Source organism: Pseudomyrmex gracilis, unplaced genomic scaffold (genome assembly GCF_002006095.1).
Source record: "Pseudomyrmex gracilis isolate BER0280 unplaced genomic scaffold, ASM200609v1 scaffold_16, whole genome shotgun sequence".
Classification (NCBI taxonomy): domain Eukaryota; kingdom Metazoa; phylum Arthropoda; class Insecta; order Hymenoptera; family Formicidae; genus Pseudomyrmex; species Pseudomyrmex gracilis.
The window spans coordinates 491,793-511,838 of NW_018020600.1; the positions used below are offsets into that span (position 1 = coordinate 491,793).

A 20,046-nucleotide genomic window follows, 5' to 3' on the forward strand; every position below is an offset into this window, starting at 1 on the left:
TTGCGAAAATATTGCACGCGAGAAATCTCTCTAACATAAGCCACTTTATTTTTATATTAGAGAGGTCAAAGTACACCCATACGCATGTGGAAAAAAGCGCCACACAACAACATGCGAGTATATGAGTTCCAGTTGAAAAAGATTACTTTCGGCGTGTTGGCTGCGTGCGTCGTCGGTCTGGCTGGCACGAAAAGACACTACTGTGTCATGGCCACAACGAAACAGGTTACTGTCTTGAAACAAGCAAACTTTTGTCGGAGGCGTAGGCATGAATCTACCATTTTACGCGAGAGGACACTGACACATGAAAGAAAAGTGATGTTTAACTCGTTGTCTTTTCTTCCTCTTTCTTCATTTGTATTGCGATGATACTGTGCATTAACGAGAAAGAGAAAGACAATTCTTCTATTACGAGTTAATGTTAATATTAATTATTCAGAGAGAATTATTATTACTAAGCTAGTTTCGTGTATCGCAGATCGATGAATGACTCACGAAACATTGATACTCCGGGTTATTGGCACGGTCTCAACTATTTGAATGCATCATTATCGCATTCACGGCGTGATTTGATGAATGAAGCGATCGCGATATATATATATATATATATATGTGTGTGTATATTGGCGACGCGTTAGATTAAGGTCAGAAAACTGCGCGATAAGCCGCAGCCCGAGATATCAGAGATCATTGCGAATTTTTTTTTTCTTTTGTTATCGTACCTCGGCAATCATTGTTACAATTGATCAATAATTCAAGCACATGCGTATTATTATAATAAATGAACATGCTTGTGAGGAAGCTTTTTTTATTTTGACATTAATCATACTCGGAAAATATCGCGGCGAGTTGTTTTCTTCCTTTTTGCGGGAGGGATTTCTTTCTTCCCGAACCATTATCGAAATACCATAACAATCGCTCCGACAATCGTAGTTGCTGTACAATTGTACGTAAGAGTGATCGATATAAATTTGAGATCAAACAAAAATTATCTGAAAGTGATTCGCCCAAGTGATAAATTGAAAACAATCTTGAAAAAAAACATAAATAGAATCTCACACACGTTTTTTTCGAAACAAACGCAAGTAGAAGTTACATGTTGAGTATGCGGAAACGTGATGTAGAAGACAACACCACAATCATAGTGCTATATGTATATTGAAAACTTCTTATTATGTAACCACATAACTTTGCTCTTACTGTGGCCTTCACCCCAGGTGTAATAAAAAAATTTATATGCAGAGCGAATATATCACGCGTGTGCCTATATTCGCTCTATACACGTTCAAAGGACATCTTCTTAACGAGAAAATAATATATTTCATATCGTCTTGTGCATAGAAAAACGGGACGGTCTCTGTGACATTATCGAACAGTTTTTAAGTAAAACTCGTGAGAATTGATGTTGAAGTTCTCAGACACGAGATATACAAAATGCAACGTTTACTTTTCACCGCTTGCGCTGAATTATTCTCACGAATCAATCCAGACGTTCGTGACTAATCCGCGGAGTGCGTGGGATGTCTTATTAGTTCGTCAGCTATACTCGAAACAGGCGGTAGATGGGTGAAGGTTGCGGTAAAATCCATGATTACCTTTTACAAAAGAAATGCAAGATAGGTTTCAACGATCGATTTCACTTGTCGATGTAAAAAATAAATGAAATTCTTTTTTCTTTCGTTCTCGTCTTATGTCGATGAACGAAGGCGATATCTCTACGTGAAAAACGTACGAACGTTAAGCCTGGTGCATGCGTAATTTGATTTCCCAAAGAATGCACAATGATTTATTTTATCGAACTAACGGACTCTCTTGCAATCAGAAAGCCATCAGCTTGTACTGTAGAGAAACTAAGACATCTATAAGAGAGTTACTCAATTAGCTCTAAATCCATCCACTAAATCATTGGAATATTGCAAAGCAACTTATATATACGCAATGCTCAACAGTGTAAAGCATGCAAAATTGTATACAATCATATATAAAAATATAGACACGTTTGCGAGACTTCCATGCCGAAGATAAATGCTGGGAAAAAACAACAGGAGGCGGAAGGCCCGCGTCTATTTCCGCGGATACTAAAGTATAAAAACCATATGCATTCGTTCTCACGTAATTTTTTCTCATCCCGGTTTGCGGTCGATCTTGGTCGAGCGATCAAGCCGATTAATAAGTGATTTATGAAAGTTGTGCACTTCTGTGACGCGTACCCCGATACAAATGACACGCTCCTCCTACGCTCTTCCGCAAGGAAGAAACGAGCGCGAAATTTCTGAAATTTCCTATACAGACACTTTTCGCAAATCTGTTCTTTTTACAGATACAATATTTTTGCGCAAAATTATTATGCGCGCAGCTTGTTTTTCAGCTTGCTCTTCTGAATTTCTCTCGCGATAGATTACAACCGCCATTTAATGTGTCAAGGTTGGCGGAAGGTATCGCTTCCTTCTCGCGTCTCTTATCGATATAAATAATCGCGCGCGAATCGCGCAAGTGTATATTCATTATTTCTCCAAGAAAATGTAAGGTGCTCGTGTGCGGTGTAAAATATATAAGGGTCGATAAGAGCGCGCACACGTTATCGATGGCATTACGAAACAGGAGTAGCCGCCGCGCACGGCCAGGGTCGCGTTAACGGACCTGCGTGCTCCGACAACCACGAGATTACCGTGTTAGTTCGGTTCTTCGGATTAGTTTTCTTTGAAGAACAATTATTTCTTTCAAAAGAAAAATTACTCGTGTAATTGTGCACGTTATGCTCGCAAATTCAAACAGACGTTGTGCGAGCGTATTTAAAATTTAACTTGATGCTCTTCATCTTGCTAATTAAATTGGTGCTTCACCTCGCTCGGCGATAATTTAACGAAAGCACGTTTGTAAAATGTGTTGTTTCACGGTACATTTCATCTTGCAAATAAGCCAACTTCGTGCGCGGCGAGATATAATAGAAAATGTCACATTTAAGTTATTTATACTTACTTTTTTCTCTCATTTCAATGAAGTTGCGAAATACACAAATATTGCGCTGTCCTAAATTTTCCAACTATTTTCTCCGTGTAATTCGACCGCGCATATGAGACCATCGCGGCGGATTGCATTCTTGCAATTGCGACGGCTTGACACGGCTCCGCACACACCGTTAGTTATGAATGTAACATTTTTGGAATTTTTCGCGGCATGTCTATGCAAATAAAAACAAGAAAAAAAAACGTCTCGTTATACACGAGTCGGCCATTGCGGCGCTGTGTCAGCAAATGTCAAACAACAATTTGTTTCTGACTGACAAAATAAAAAAACGTTCATACTTCTCGGTGGTCGCGAAAGGATTTATTCATGAAAAACCGTTATTGTAAAACATCACGTTGTAACTAGCCGAATTTGTGTGTTTTTTTTTTCTAGATGGTACCGACAACTTGTTTGCACTGAGACAACAATGAAACGCTGAAGGGCCTTCCATTCGCAAAAAAGTGGATGAAGAGGAGCCGAGCGACGCGAGAATGAGTGCTCGTAAAAGTTGAAGGGGACAATCTACACAACGAATAGCAACAGCCTGCCTCGTCCATTGCGACTAGCTACATATCTCACGTTAAGGTAACAGTTAAAACCATATGTACCGCGATAACATAAATATACACAAAATAACATAGTATATTGGAAAGAAATTACACAAAATGCGCAAGAATTTGATTTTTCTTTTACTCCTGAGATATGATACGCTACTACTTGGGAAAGGTAATAATGGTGATTTTTATTTTTATTGTCCGGTTGTGTTCTAATAAAATGCGACACTTGAAAACGTTGGCGAAGACTCGTCGGCACGCGAATATGTATATATAATTGTACAGTTATACAGCACACCATTTTTTTGTGCCAACACTTACTTTAAAGAATTTGTTTTTTATAGAAGCCGAAATAAGATTAAAAGATCTTTTACAGAGATTGAGAGTAAAAATCTTACAAAAGAATTATGTTTTTTTATGGCGGAGTACTTGATTAAATTTTTACTTAATAAGGTTTTATAATGTCTCCGTCATTCGCATTTGCTTTCGCGATTACGCATCTTTTTCGTGTCTCGCTCGCACGCAGACACGTTTTCTCCCTGTTTGTGTTCCAGTGACACCGTTTGGCGATTTCCGTTTCCTTCCCGTGATTATACCGCATCGTCCGCAACCTTGTCCCTCACCCTATTTCTTACCCTGCTCGTCCTTTCGGCTTCGCGTGATTCCTCGTGCCGTTTTGCCGACGTGACTCGTGCTACGACGCGATTAAACAGCCCCGACGAAGTCGATCCCCGCGAACCCCCGCTCGACCATTGTACTCGACAACTTAACGGTCAAGTTCCTCCCTCGCGACGTTAGCCGCGTCGATAAGTCCGAGTTAACAGATACTTGCTAACGCGGTCAAGTTCTCTCACTGCCAAATGATAAAACTCACGAAAAAGAATCACGAAGAACAACAAAACTACGATCGCGTAAGAGAAATGCAGAAAATTTCTTTTTGTCGCCGGAGCTGGTTTTGCGTTAATTAACGGATAACTCCGCGGGACCGAGTTTTCATTGAAAGGGAACATTGTAAAATATGGTTGAAAAAAAAATACGTTCCGACGATCTCGAAATAGCTTGTCGACGTTTTTCGCGAAGCTTTGTGTTATCCGAGATACTTCCTCGCGCTCAGGAATTAATGTCGTGAAAAGACGAAGTACCGCTACAGAAATTTGGTTCGCGCACGTATGTGTGTGTGCGTGTGTGTGTGTGTGCAATGTAAGGGGTTATACTTCCGACGACAGAATGCTTGGACAAAGATGGGACGCTGAGATTTGTGAGGTCGCACAAAGAAGCTTGAGCGTGAACAGAGCGTGAAAACGAGTTGCGCGCGATCTCGCTCAGAATGGAACAAGCTGAGCCACCACGTGACGTAGTAGTCTATAGAGCGTTTCGTGCCGCAACGCCCCGTATTGATCGGACGGCATCAGCTGTACGCTGTTGGTAGCGTTTATACCAGAGCGTGGACGCCCGCCGGTCTGACTACCACTGCCCACTACTACTTACGCGAGCGGTGCCCTCTTTCCGTTTTCCCTTCGCACAATGATGTCAATGTGTCACTGTTATAACGTTCCCCTGATCGACGTAAAGCACTGAAATTTCACCGATATGCAAAGAGAAGCAAAAAATATATTTGCGTCAGCGCTCGTCTTCGAATGTTTTGCTCTTTTTTGTTTGTTTCGAGAGATTGTTTGTTGGTCACAGTTTTTTAAATTTGAAATTCAAATTCGAAGGGCGCAAGAAAAAAACACGCGCGTGCGTGAAACACAAAGGTCACATATTTTCCATATTGTTGAACAAAAAATTAAATACACCGCACGACATTATTAATAGACTTTAACATCTAGCGGAATTAATTGCTCAAATGGAATGTGTAATTAATTACTTTCTCTCTCTTTCTCTCTCTTTCGTTTTTTCTCTTTGTGGCTTTGTTTTGAGATTTAACACTACTAAAGCTGTTCAGCGAATCCGAGTTGTAAAAAACATGATACAATTGAAATAATAAAATTTTTACGGATTACGTTCCGTACACAATTTCCTGTTATTAACTCATTACATTTTGATAATAATGATGATGATGATGACGATGCACACATTCTTATCACATAGTTATATATTGGATGTTATATACAGGCAATTACAGACGTGCATCTCTAACGGTCCTTATCGTCTAGTAGGTATATGGGTGTTATTATCGATTATTACGTACACATTATCAGCACCCGCACTAATTTTATCGCGTGTTGTTAAGTATTGTGGACGTAAACAAGCAGTGCAATTACTTCTGTATACTTGACCCTTTCAAATGATGCCTCTCTTTGTCGAATGGCTTAAATATTTAACGATTTAACACATGGTCTCAAGTGTGTCACAATGAGTTTCGTATTCGCGAGGGTGGCGTATGCAAGTGTGTTGTTACAACCACGTGCATACAACACACACCGCGCGCGCTACCGATATAATTTTCTTATGGCCGTATATACTAATCCAAGTTTGTGCTGTATCAACATCTATAGCTAAGAACAGGTCTATACGAGGCAAGCGCGCAGCAATTCTTTAACAAAAAAAAACAGGGAAAGCAAATTTAATTGAATGGAATTAATGGATAAGATAATCGATGTCTTGCAGGCAATCGATCATTTTGTGTTTGTGATTATATAATGCGGTTATAAAAAGTCTCTCTCACGTTATTTATACGTCTACAATTTTGCAAGAGAGATACGTATAAAATTTTATTTTTAAATTCTGTCTCTTGCGTGAAATGAAGTTACATCGAACTAGACCCTTTGCATGGTGTATATTTTTTTGCAAGAAAATCGCTCCATGTGTCTTCACGCGTATAAATCCTATGTACGTTTCGATATTACGTCTCAACCATTTTACGAGCGGACGGTGTTACTCGATTTGAAATTTACCGACTCGGAAAAGTGATCGCGCAAAGCTGTGTGTATCGTGTGCGGGACGAACGGCGTTACCATCAATATTAGAGTATGAGCTTTCGTCCCCTAAGTGGATTGCCGTAGCAATCTGGTTAAGCCAAGGCTTTGCTGATAGATCTCGGTCTATTAGAAAAACCTTAGTTGTGCTAAGAAGGCAATCTAAAACAGAGTTATCCCTAACCCAAGAGTTCTGAAATTTCTTTTAATCCTTTTTTCTTTGCCGAAAACTGGATGTTTGCGAGAAAAGAAGAGGAACAATTCACACACACACACACATACACACTAATATTCTCAACATAGTCTGGCTCTTCTCCATCTGAGATGCTACTAAAATGCTACTTTTCTGTTTCAGATGACATAGAATGGGTTGGGTGGCGCTAGGGCGGTGTGCGGGTGGTGGCGGCCGCCTCTCGTCCATCCTCTCGCTGTCTCTCACCTCCCTTGCGAGCTCCCTCATCTTCACCTCCCTCTGTATCCTCACACTTGCCTTTACTCTCGTCACTCTCGCGCGTGCTGAGGACATGTACGTATTACATGCAACAACAAGACAATCGACATGTTGTATCGTCTCTTAGCTTCTCGGTCGTCGTCTCGCAATTTGCTTCGATCTTGAGGACATGTAAGAAGAGAGAGATTATATGAGGGAAATATTATACGATGATAAATGACGAGTTGAGAAGCTAGGTGCGATTGTATTGTCGTAGAACATTCACATTCTGCTCCTTAGAAGGGAGGAAGATAGTATTGTTGGCAATGATTGATACATTACGCAATTGTATTTCCACTCGCCTTCCGTTTTGTTAATGTTGATGATATTAGAGTTGTCGACTCGGTGAATAATATAAACGGAATCCGAACGAAAAAAAATAATCTTGTTTTCATATTTGATGGAAAGGATTTATTATTCCGTACAGATTTTCCGCGTCAAGAATACATGGCTCGGTATGCTTGATTTTTTTTTAGTATTATATATTGATTTGAGCCCTTCAATTGTGCGGCTAACAGTTACGACACACCGCGCGCGATCGATGCCCAACACAACTGCAATGTCGATAGCCAGTACTATACTACTTCCTTCCTTTTTTTCTAGAGCGCTGTTATAAATATCTGTAATTGATCTCTACTTGACGAACTCGAGTTCTATTGCTATTTCGTCGGAATCTTAATCGAAGAGAGCGTGATGGGACTTACGACGATTTTTCTGCATGTAAAACCGTGTTAATCTAGAATTTTTATGGATCGAGAATAGAGTTGTCAGTACTTCGTCCTATTTTTTTCTAATGACGCGATTAATACTGACGATGAAAGAAATCGAGAATATAATATACGTATAATATACATATATATATATATATATACATATACATATATTCGTGTTACGAATGTTTCGATCTGTACTATTGCATCGAATGCATTAGCACAAGTAGACCAGTGGCGAAGTTTAGCGATCGTGATTTAGTCACGATCGAGGCAGAGCAAGCAGTCGTGTGACTCTGGTAGTTTCACTTTATCATCGTACGTAACGTGATAAAGCTAGATGCAATTTCGTATAGCGCTTTAGAGAGAGCTACGTTTCTGTTTCCGTTACTCAACTTTGGTAGACTTTTTATATGTACATACAAATTTCAGACGAATGCGACATATAAGTTTTACACTCAGAACGTAAACCGCAATTTTTACTTGAATCAACCTCGCATACCTCGAAGGTCGACGACGCGTTGTTGGCTCGATAAGATCGATGTCCCGCTGTGTTTATTACTTCGAAATTTTATATTTTGGCACACTTTGTTTTTTTTCTTCTCTACTGAGAGATCGAGCGAGTAATAACGACCTTCGAGGTATCGAGATAAGGAAGGCCACCTGCCGGAAGCTCACGGGAAAAAAACCTACCGCACCACACCGTAAGCTCGCCAGGTTCCTTCCGGATGCGCCTACAGTGCGTTGTGTTGCAGCTTCGAGGAGGGAAAGTCGGACAAGGAGATCCTGGACAACCTGCTGCTGTCGACGCGTTACGACAAGCGGCTTCTGCCCCCGGTCCAAGGTACACTGAGGCCCCTATCCCAATCACTCACAAAATCAAAAGGCGACTACACCTATCCGTATCCAAAATTGACTCCCCAATGATCATCCAGAGCACCTCGAACATCACCGGCACCGCTACCACCACACAGCACCACACAACCACAGCTCACTGCTCACTCCTCGTTATAAGAGTTATATACTCTCTTTGAATCAATTTGTGCTCTAAAGACCGAAAAAAAATGAAGGAAACATATGCAAAGGAAGGAAATTAGGACGCGCGAGAGACGTGCTCGAACGGACAATTCACGTATGACTTTCGTACGAGAACTGGTCTCGTTTCTTCCGTTATTTTCATTAAATCTTGATTTAATTATTAGCTTGAAAGCATTTTGAGTTTTCTCGGTTTTTTTAATTGGTTTTCCACTTGAGAGACACAAGTAACGACAAATCGTTTATTACGTTTCGTTTCACTTAAGGTTTTTTATTTTGTAGCTTTTTTCCGTGCATCTCACAAAGAGCAGAAATATTCCAAAAATAATATTATTGAACAAAACCGATCTAAAAGCTCCTTTTTGTGCCGTTTTGTTAATTATGATTTAAATTTTGGAAATTTTTGAACTGTTTTATTGCCACGCAGCGCCCATTTGTCTCATATATAGAACGCGCGCACGACGTTCGCCATGGTTCGTAATTAACGTGAGTGTGATCACGATTCGATTGAGAACCTTGGAAGTACGCCAAACAATAATATTTATATACATTTATAACACTCTCTTGATAGAACTGGAAGAGTTATTAACAGCTTCACGTTCATATCGCGGTAACGACTGTATTTATGTGGGTTGAAAACGGGTGCCAGCATCCAGTTATTAACACCTGCTGAACAGTGACACATGCAATCTATGAAGCGAAATTCCAGTAATCTGTTCCGCAATTAATCAAACTCTAATTCAGATTTGAGCGAGTTGGCAAAATAGAATCCTCTCACGGAAACGGGATAAGTTTAAGTAGACACGTAAAAGAACAGCACGCTTTTTCTATACTTTGAGAAAATTTTTTCACGATTTTTTATACGACGCTGTGCTTCGTTGAATAAAAATTTTAACTGTTATATTAGCAAATACTACACATATATCTTCAATCACTATATATAAAAATATAAGTGAATTTTCAACTTGTTCGTGTTTTGTCGTGTGAATAGATGATCAAGCGTATATGCGACGAAAAAAAATCAAACCGCATAAATCGAATTGTTCGCTTGGGGAAGAAAGCTGGATACATTCAAAAAGTGAAGTGCACTCCACCTGTACGAAGATTGCATTATTCAGACTTCATCAGTGGAACGGCTTCATATGTGTCGCGCAACAACACAGATTATTACCGATTCTTTTGCGGAGTGTCCTCGATCCGCGCAAAGCACCTTGAGATATCCCGTGAATAATTCACGGACAGCGAAAATTTCTTACGAATGCATGAAACGATTAAAAGGAAAACTCTCCCATTCTTCTCACGTTGTGTAAAATTAATTCTGAGAAAAGAATGGAACGTGTGGGCAAAGGTTGTTTGGTGTCGTAGAAAAAGAAAACACGTGTACACAAACACACTCACACTTGAAAATCTAAACACAGTTCTCATTATTCAGAACACTATTTTCCATAACGATATCACACTATCGTAACCCCATATACCCGCCGAATGCATCACAACAACATATTAATTAAGACTATTAAGTAAACGAAAGAGAAATACGCGCGGATTAGAAGTTATGTATATACAACTTCGAAATGTCATGCGATGATCTTTTAAACTCTCTCTCTCGTTCGTGCCGTAAAATATAAGCCGTAAAATATAAAATCGAGATCCAGAGACGTAAACAAAACAAAAAAAAAAAAAAGAATATGAAACGAAGAAGACAGATCTCGCGGATATGTCTGTAAGCGGCTTTTTTGAAGCCGTACATTTAAATGGGATAGATGAAGAATGCACAAAAAAAAATGAGGATAAGACGTGCGCAAGGGCTGTTGGGTGTTACAGATGCTGATTTCTGCTGCGGAATGAGATGGCCTGGTGACACCACCGGCTTGACAAACCAGTCGTCGATCTTCTTTAACAACCCTGTGAACCAGAACAAGAACCAGAACAATAACCACTACACGCCGCACCAATACCTCCGCAATCACCTTCGCGGTCCGTTCTTTTAACTTCTATTTCTTACTAACTACGTAATGACACACATATTCCATGTATAGAAGATATAACTCACCGTTATACTACGATGTTTTGATCAATTCAAATTGGTCTACTCAACTTATTCAGTACCTGGACTCGATCTTTGTGTCAAAAGAAAAAAGGAGAGAGAGAGAGAAAAATAATTAGTTCGGAACAAGTACACGAATAAACGAAGCTGTTTAACATGCCTATAGAACCTGTGATTAATAAAGCAAATCGCAAAGTTTTTTAACAGTTTGAAGAATTAAACTGTTGGAAAGATGAAAAGAAACGATGGTTGCACTATCATTTTTGTATACATTCAACACTTTATATATTTTTTTAATAGATAAACTTTTATTTATTTATTTTGAATGATAGCTCTATGTAGATAATTATCTGTGTGGTATGACAATTAACCAAGTTCTCTAACAAAAGTCACAGTTGCTGACAAAAAATAATTAAAGCACTTGGGAAAGTGTACGGTAGTATTATCGTGAGTATACAATTGTAGACTTGACTATTGATCACTAGTTGATAGCTGGTCGAGTTAAGTACTGAATGGGGCGTGTATCGACCTTCTATGCGAGGGTTTACCGGTCGGTTAGATTATATATACACATATATACACACATAGCATACGTGTGTCTTCATCATATAAATTTACGTACAAAAAGTTTTATACATGTACAAAATATCGGAACGGTTTTTAATAGAGAGATATTTAAAAGAGTATTTTATATTGTCGTTAAATGCACACATTGAAATTTCAAAACCTTAATCATAAAATACAGTTTAATGAAATCCGCGTATTTATTCATTATCGAGATTTTGCGTAATAATGAAAAAAAAAACTGACTTAATAGAACGGAAAGTCGCGCACGAATATCGTTGGAATACCAATGTCTAATTATTGCCGAATGCATTAGCACTGGTATCGACAATCGATATCGTCGACCTAAACCTTCGCCATACAATTTTAGCACTTTAGCAACCTCACACACAAAAATCCGATAACATTCACACATACACGCATAGATAAACGAATGACAAATAAATATTGACGATAACAATTTCACATTTTGTTAAACAATCAAGGAATGACGATGTAAATTCGATGTTTAATTGTGCGATGAGGAAGAGAGACATATATATGTACACACACACACACATACATATATATACATATAACCATGATTGGTAATATGAGCTCGTGTCTGTGACTGTGACTTGTGATGTGTATGTTTAGTTGTGGCAGCGGACCTTCCCTCACTTTGCAATCATTACAAATTGTTTCTCATTCATTACACTATTTCCTGACTTCTCATCCCGAGAGATGTACATTATTTTAATTAAAACACCGGTGCGCTCAGAGATGCACTATACTTTTAACAAATCTTATTTACACTTTTTTTCAACGCGAGAATATGTTATTAAGAGAAAAAAGAGTCTTTCCCGTCCCTCTGTGTCGAAGAGGAAAAAAAAAGAGAATAAACTTCTCGTTCAGAAACTTAAAAAACAACGTCGATGTAAAAACCGATTAATCGAACATATTATAATTCCGATAATTCAAAGAAAATGCGACACACACGGAATTGTCCCGAGCTTCTCGGGCATTTGCATTTTTCTACATTTTCGTTATAGTTGTGTTAGCGTGCTCGAATTAATTCCTTGTAAAACTTACGTGAGAAGATCCGATGTCGTGTTTCGATGACTGCGAAACCAGATGCGCTTAATAAAAAGAACCATCAGACGAAATCCGGCTCGATAAATAAGCTATATATCGTGATGCGAACGCGACACCCAGTTCGCACCGGCCGCACAAATGTAGCCGAGTTACAATCGATCGTGTGTTACGGCACGGTATAAAAGTTGGTCGCCAATCGCAGGATCTACATTCCCAGTCAAGGTGGCTCGACTTTCGTGCTCGATGCATCGACCTATTAATGCTCGCTTTGCCATGTACGATACGTTCTTATCGAAAGCCGACGCTGACGTATTTATTTATGGATTGGCAACACGCATCGACATCTTTTTTTTCCATGAAGTTGTTCATTATGTATTTCACGATTAATGTAAACGCACAGCGTTTGCGTCGAGATTAGAAAATGATGATGAAAAATTATGAATTTTTTGTTTCGAGTGTTTTTCAGATATATGATCTCTCTCGTAATAAAAAAGTGGATCATAACAAATTAGACGTACCTCTTTTAGTTTGCCTGATATACTCGGCTATATAAGGAATGCTATATGTATCTATCCGTCGGCACGAATTTCGGAAAGATCACATCCTACATAATTCTCCGCTCCAATTCCATATTCTTTCTAATTTTTCTCGCAGTAAACAAATCTATCTTAATTGTTAACACATGACGGCGCTGTTGGTCGGCTCGCTGGTTGGGACTCGAGTCCTTGACAAATTGGAACATTCGTGCGAAGACGTTTTGTATCTAGGAACAAATTGTTTTCCGCGGGGACAATTTCATTGTCTCTCGCAAGAATATGCCGTTTTATACATACATACATATATATAGTAGACAGTGTAAACACCCCGTCTTTTCCCTTCAGTATAAAGTACATATTGTGTTGATATTTTTCAACTCTGACGAGAATGAAATCTGTTTTATCTAGCTTATATACAGTTATACAGTTTCTTGTTATGTAATAATATACATATATATATATATAGCATTATGATATAATTGTTGTGTGACGTTAATGACGTTATTATTCGTAGTGTGACTGATATATCTACACGTACTTTTTCTAGCAAGATATCATATGTTTCGCAAGTGTATCTGTTTCTTATAGGTGATGGCAATGATATTAATGACTAGATGGCATTGTTGATTGTTTTTTCTTTTATTTTTTTGTTTTTTTGGGTGATATATCGCGGCGGAATCCAAAAAGCACTCGTTGCGACGTTACCACACAAGCAATTACGTTTTGTTTTTTCATTTGTTTTATTATCTCAGAAGAGAGAGATTTTATTCCTCTTAACGGGGAAGAGAGAACATGTAACCAACAATAGCCATTTTAGGATAAAGTTCGTAAGCCAATCCGAGTCCTAACCACGACCTCAAGCTTCTTTCCAAGTAAATAGCAAGCATGTGCACAGCATGGCTCGAAGAGAAAAGCTTTCAGCGTATTCCTTAACAGCATCAGCTTTTGTTGAGATAATAAAGCCAGACCTTAATACAATATTTTTACCGTGGAAGGATGTATTCTTTTCTATGGTTTACAATTGCATGGAAATTGCGTCGTGCAATTTCCATACGATGAAAAAACTCCGCATCCGATCGATCTACGTCCGACATTAGCAATCGTTTGATATACATCGTAAAATGCAATTTATTTCGAGATGCCTCTCCGGTAATATAAAGAACATACTGAAACGAAACTTGTTAAAAAGATGCAAGAAAAAAAGAGTAATTTTTTCAAGCGAGGTCTTCGTCTGCATAGCATGAATTCATCGTAAAATATTTCATTCGCCAAGACATAAAATATATTAATATAGTAATGTCTCTTTTTTCTTTAAGACATTAGAGATATTTAACTTCTATATATCATTTTGACTAAATGAAAACAATAGCAACATCATCGCAACGTGATCGATCGGAGAATCCGGCATATAACAGATAAAGTTATACTCGTTTGCTGTTTCAGGAACTTTGACTGTAAACGTGAGTGTGTTGCTGTTGAGTTTGGCTTCTCCCGACGAGTCCAGTCTGGTAATGTCATTACGTCCTTTCATTTCGCGTTAGTTTAATACAGAAATATGACGATGATCAATTAAATGAGTATAGTCACAAATGACGACAATTTGTAACGACAATGTTAATTTATTAAAAAAAAAAAAAAAAAAAAAAAAAAAAAAAAAAAAAAAAAAAAAAAAAAAAAGTCAAGAAGTCGCGACAAAGTTGTGAAATAAAATAAGAAAAATTTTTATGTCAACCGCGCGCACCAATTGCCTTCTTATCTCCGCAGAAATACGAGGTGGAATTTCTACTGCAGCAACAGTGGTACGATCCACGATTGCGTTATAGCAACAGATCCAGATATGAGTTTTTAAATGCAATTCACCATTACGAGGATATCTGGTTACCGGATACGTATTTCATAATGCATGGTGATTTCAAGGATCCCATCATCCCCGTTCACTTTGCCCTGCGGATATACCGCAACGGCACCGTCAACTACCTTATGCGGTACTTGTCAAACTGATTTTCTCTTTGTGCAACCCCAGAGATATATTTTATATCGCAAACTCTTCGAGAAACACAAAATACGCATGTTTGAGATATGCATTTTTCTCTCTTGAAAATAAAGTGCGAATATAAAACGTTTGAAAAACTTCTCGAATAAGTTTTACTATGTGAGGGTTTTTTAATAGCTCTTTGGGATCGATATTAAATAATTGAAATTTTTTTCACTTCGTATTCAATTAAATAGATATGTAACCATTTTACAGGCGTCACCTTATCCTATCCTGCCAGGGTAGACTTAATATCTTCCCCTTTGACGACCCATTGTGTTCATTCGCGATTGAAAGCAGTGAGTATCGCGCCGTTCAGAATGAAATAGCTTTTGGATACGAGCGGTAATAAAGAAACGCTATCTTCCGCACACATACGAGTGTGTGTCTCTGTTAATAAAACAATTTTACATTTTTATTTTTCAGTATCGTACGAACAGACAGCGATTACGTACGTGTGGAAAAACGACGAGGGTACGCTACGAAAAAGTCCGAGCCTAACGTCACTGAACGCGTATCTCATTAAGAATCAGACAATCACATGTCCGATCAAAGTGAGCTGGCGAGGTGAGTAAAATTGATCCTGCTGCATGTTTCGTAAATTTTGTTCAAGGAAAAAATGCGGAACTCGATAGTTTTTTTTTTTCACAAGAATGTTATTAGCGTTCTGTTGTAATCTCTTCGTGCGTCTTTATGCGATCCATTTGTTTCATTTACTATTTATAAACAAAACCTTGCACATATAAATACTTGTTGTAATTTTCTGTAATCGCACAATGTCTATTTTTCCCGACAGTATTTTCGTCAAAACAGAAAGTAAAATTCGTCGTCTCAATTGAGACGACGAATTCATGTTTTCTTTAAGTCAATAAATTCGACGAGTGTCAGAAAACAGAATTTTTTAGAATGCAATCTATTTATCTTCCTCTCTTTTCAAATCTATAAGTGACAAAAATATCGTTATGAGTTATCCGGCCGTTATGAGTCAGGCATAAAATGATTTTATTAATTTTCGAAACTAATCACAAAGATAATTTGTTTACATTTTGTTGAAAGTTCTTGAGTTGAAAGGTTTTTGTTTTTACTAACTCCTGATTTTTTTAATACGTTAATATTTTTTGTTATTTATTTTAGTCGCACTTGTGTATGTGGAAACATTTTGTTAATGTTATTAACAATATTTATATGGAGCACTTAGTTTTAATAAAAACTGACAAAAGGTAAGGACTTGCATGCATGAAAATAAATGTAGCAGAATTATGCGTCGTTTCTGTTCTGCTTTGTGGAACGTACGGTGCTTTTATATTGAATATATTTTTTTTTTTTTGTTAATAGCAAAGTGTTTCAGCTTAAAATCTTGAGCTTGCTGTCTCAAATAATATTCTTCCAATTTAACTGACCAAATATGAGTGTGCCTATACTCTAAAATGAAATATACATAATATATGTTGCAGATATATATATATTATATGTTGCAGATCTCTAAATCTTTATAAATAGTATATTTAAATTTCTTTCGCGTTTTTCTGCCCTTTTTTGAAAACCTCTTCTCGTTCACATATGTGTTTATATGTTATTTTAAATTTTTTAAAATAACGTAATCTTCAAACGCATATTCCTTATTTCTACGTCAAAAGTACATAAATCTATGAAGTATTACGCACGGAACGACACCAGCACATACGTTTTTAATTGTGTATAGATGCACAAGAAAGAGAGTCACTTGTGCATGTGACGTAGAGGTGATCGAATATATATATGTATTACATCTCTTTTCCCTCGTATTTGTTAATATCGTAGTATTTGAACGAGTGTGTACACACACATGTACGAAAATAGATCCCGTAGATTGCCCTCTAGAAGATGCATATTGGCAACCTTGGATCCTGTCTCGCTTTTCAACTGAGCCCGCTGTGGTTTGCTTTTTTGGGGTGAGGCTTTCTTACTCACAATGACTCTTCATTGGGGCGTCCTTGAGGGACGCTCTTTCTTTTTTGCCTTCTCGTGCTTGTAAATCGATCCGTTTTCCTGTGCTGCTGTGCGGTATCGACAGCCACCATGCGAAGAAATCCGAGGAATTGGCGTGAAGCTCATCGCGCGCGCACGCGCCACTTTGCCGTCTCTCGTAATATACGACAGAAATAGAATTCCGTTTCTTATTAATAATACACGGAGGAACTTTTTTGTTCATTACTAATATAGCTTCTGCTAACATAGAAATTAGGATTTACGTGTGTCTAGAGAAAACACTTGATGTTTGCTGGCAAGCTAACTTTTTAGATCGCTTCCTCTGGTCGTTCGCGAGAGAAGCTTTCGAGTTTGAAGTGTGAAACATTTTTGCGGCACGTATTTTTGAAACTTGTATCTTCTTTGTTGTACATGTGTATTTCCAGTCGAATATTATATAACGCCAAATTAAGTCCCGTGAATTTTTCATCCGATTGGCACATGCAATATTACAAGCATTATAAATGTAAAGAAAATTAGAACGTACACATAGAAAACAATTTGAGTACTATCCACCCCGGTTAAGATGGATCTGTTTGATTACACTTTACCCTGAAGGACTCAACCATAGCGGAAAACGGTTATGCTTGATCTATACATATAGAATAAAAGATACATAGTTATGCGATTAACAAAAGACAGAGAACTCAAAAGATCTAAATTATATCGTATGATTATTGTGTAATTATAAATGAGCAAAATGTGAACGCACGCGACCTGAAAATTTCACGTTATCCGCAATAATTGCTCTTTTTGTTCATAATTTGAGATTATTCGAGGCAAAATTTCATATGTTAATACATTTAATTTATTGACGCGTGCGATAAAAAATCACTGAAAATTTATTGAACATCAAATATTGGCTTTTGCATTGGTTTTTAATTTACTAATTAATTATTGGGATTTACTAAACGAGATCCAAAATGAAACGAGTGACTTTCGGAAAATGATGATTTGTGAAAATTATTATCGCGCGGGAAAGAAACATAAACTTGCCTTCTCGCATAAGACATTACAGTGACATTATTGTACAGTGGATCAAGCGTTACCTCCAAGCTCTGTGGAGATTTGTGTCTCTCCCTTCGTGAGAGAAAGAGAGAGAGAAAGAGAGTCGGTAGGAAAATGCAAAAAAGAAAAAAAGAAAAAAATAGGAAGGAAGATCGTGGGCTGTTCTGTTGCAGCTGATGGACAGATCATGGACGAGGACGAGTTCGATGAATTTGGAGACTCTAAGTGCTCGCTGTGCCAGCGCAGGTTTGAGGAGCAAGGTAACAATCACACCTATCTCTTCGACGCGAACGTGAAACGCGTATGCCTCTGTAAAAAGATCCGATTTAAAACGAAGAATATATTAATGAAGGAAAGGAAACGAAAGAGAGAATGAGAGAGAGTGAGAGAGAGAGACAGGACCAAGTTTACCAAAATTCGAGATGCCAAGACACCCCAGTAGTGGATACTTTGATGTTGCTTCGTATATAGAATATCAATTTGCGCGCTACTGCGACAAAATTTACCGCTCAGTTGAAAAATTTGTAGTTGGAGAGAGCCGTACGAGCGTTGCCAAATTCGTAATCGAATCATTGCAAATGCAGTTATTTATTCTCTAATACGTATTTCGTTTTGCAAACCTTTTAAAAAAGGAGTAATAACGAGATCTCTTCTAGTATAAAGTACATCTGTTTAATTTGGCTTACGTTGTTGTTATGGTTTTATACAAGATGCCTCAAACATTTTGTATATCAACGCTTAGTTTATATTAGCAAGCTTCTATTGTAGCGTTATGGAACATACGCAGCAGTTTTGTTTACTTCTGTTTTTTACTTATATTATTTTTCTTGAAAACGTAATAAAAAATAATAATGCATCAATATGCAGGTTCCTGCGTGTTTAATCTTACATGAATTACGAACAAAACTGGAATAATCTCGAAATAAATTTTATTATTATTTTTTAAATTGATGTTACTTTTGTTGTCCAGGTAAAAGCTTCGCTTTTTTTTTCATGTTTGTGATCCAAATCTGTGCACAATGTTTTCACTTTTAATTTTCTATTTGTTTATTATTGGATATCTAAGAGAACCTTGCCTGAAGTTAATTCCAAGAAAAAAAAGTCCAAACGAGACAGGAACTGCAAATTACTTGACGAAGTATAAAAATGACAATGATTGAATGCCATCGGTGTTGTTCGTGTCATGTTATTGAATAAATAGTATTATTGAATAAATGTTCAAATTTGTTTTTGTCAAAAAGTGTGAAGGACAAGAAAGTGAGAAATTGTATTAAGCGTAGGATTTTGTGAGAAAAAGTGATTTAGTTTGATGTACCCCGGTAGATGTTCCTTCATGCCTGCTATAGCCTTTTCTGACAAATCCTCCTCTGACCCACGTTGGTATTTTGCTCAAATGCTTGAAGTGCTTCCGCGAATGTGGGGTTTGGTGGCCACAAATTAACAAAATGGTTGTATACGCTGTTTTCCATCTTTTTTATTTTTTTATCTGCGAAAAGTCACGCCTTTCCGAACGAGCTCGTCACGCAAAAAAATCCAATACTAATTCACACGTTTTTTTTTTTACTTTCTCTAATATACTTATTTTATATTCCGAAGAAATGTATAAATTGTATTTATTGTACGTATAAATATTTTAATGTGGCAAAGTGTTTCTTTTTTAACATAGTATAAATTAACAAGTTATTCAAATGAAAAGTAACTTATTAAATGAAATAACTCTCGTTATCAGTACATACGGATTTTTGTCAGCAGTTTAATAGTCACTGCTTGAAATGATATATAAAAGTGCTACTAGCTTCTTTCTGTTCTCGGAAATACGAATCTCTTGTGCCAGCACGAAAAATGAAGTTGCGTGTGCGTGACTTAGGTAATTACAGCTGCTTGAAGGTGGATCTGATCTTCACGCGGGATCGCGCCTTCTATTTCACCACGGTTTTCATCCCAGGCATTATTCTGGTAACCAGCTCCTTCATCACATTCTGGCTCGAATGGAATGCCGTGCCGGCGCGAGTGATGATCGGTGAGTCTGCACAAGCGCGCACAATACCGTCTCTACCATTATCAA

At 37.7% G+C, this 20,046-nt stretch overlaps 1 protein-coding gene across 12 annotated transcripts in view; it reads left to right on the forward strand.

The window, feature by feature from the left end:
- LOC109864056 (glutamate-gated chloride channel) overlaps positions 1-20,046 on the forward strand; it is a 44,454-nt gene that overhangs the window by 10,218 nt on the left and 14,190 nt on the right. For 4 of the 12 annotated variants that reach the window (XM_020444877.1, XM_020444879.1, XM_020444880.1 and 1 more), the window contains exons 2-11: positions 3,400-3,591; positions 6,834-7,004; positions 8,434-8,522; positions 10,538-10,690; positions 14,378-14,442; positions 14,699-14,919; positions 15,183-15,265; positions 15,393-15,533; positions 18,155-18,241; positions 19,849-20,001. In XM_020444877.1, the coding sequence (XP_020300466.1) occupies positions 6,844-7,004; positions 8,434-8,522; positions 10,538-10,690; positions 14,378-14,442; positions 14,699-14,919; positions 15,183-15,265; positions 15,393-15,533; positions 18,155-18,241; positions 19,849-20,001 (1,153 nt within the window). In that variant the 5' untranslated portion in view covers positions 3,400-3,591; positions 6,834-6,843. The remainder of the gene's footprint in view (positions 1-3,399; positions 3,592-6,833; positions 7,005-8,433; positions 8,523-10,537; positions 10,691-14,377; positions 14,443-14,698; positions 14,920-15,182; positions 15,266-15,392; positions 15,534-18,154; positions 18,242-19,848; positions 20,002-20,046) is intronic. The other 8 variants (XM_020444881.1, XM_020444882.1, XM_020444883.1 and 5 more) reach the window with 3 other exon arrangements.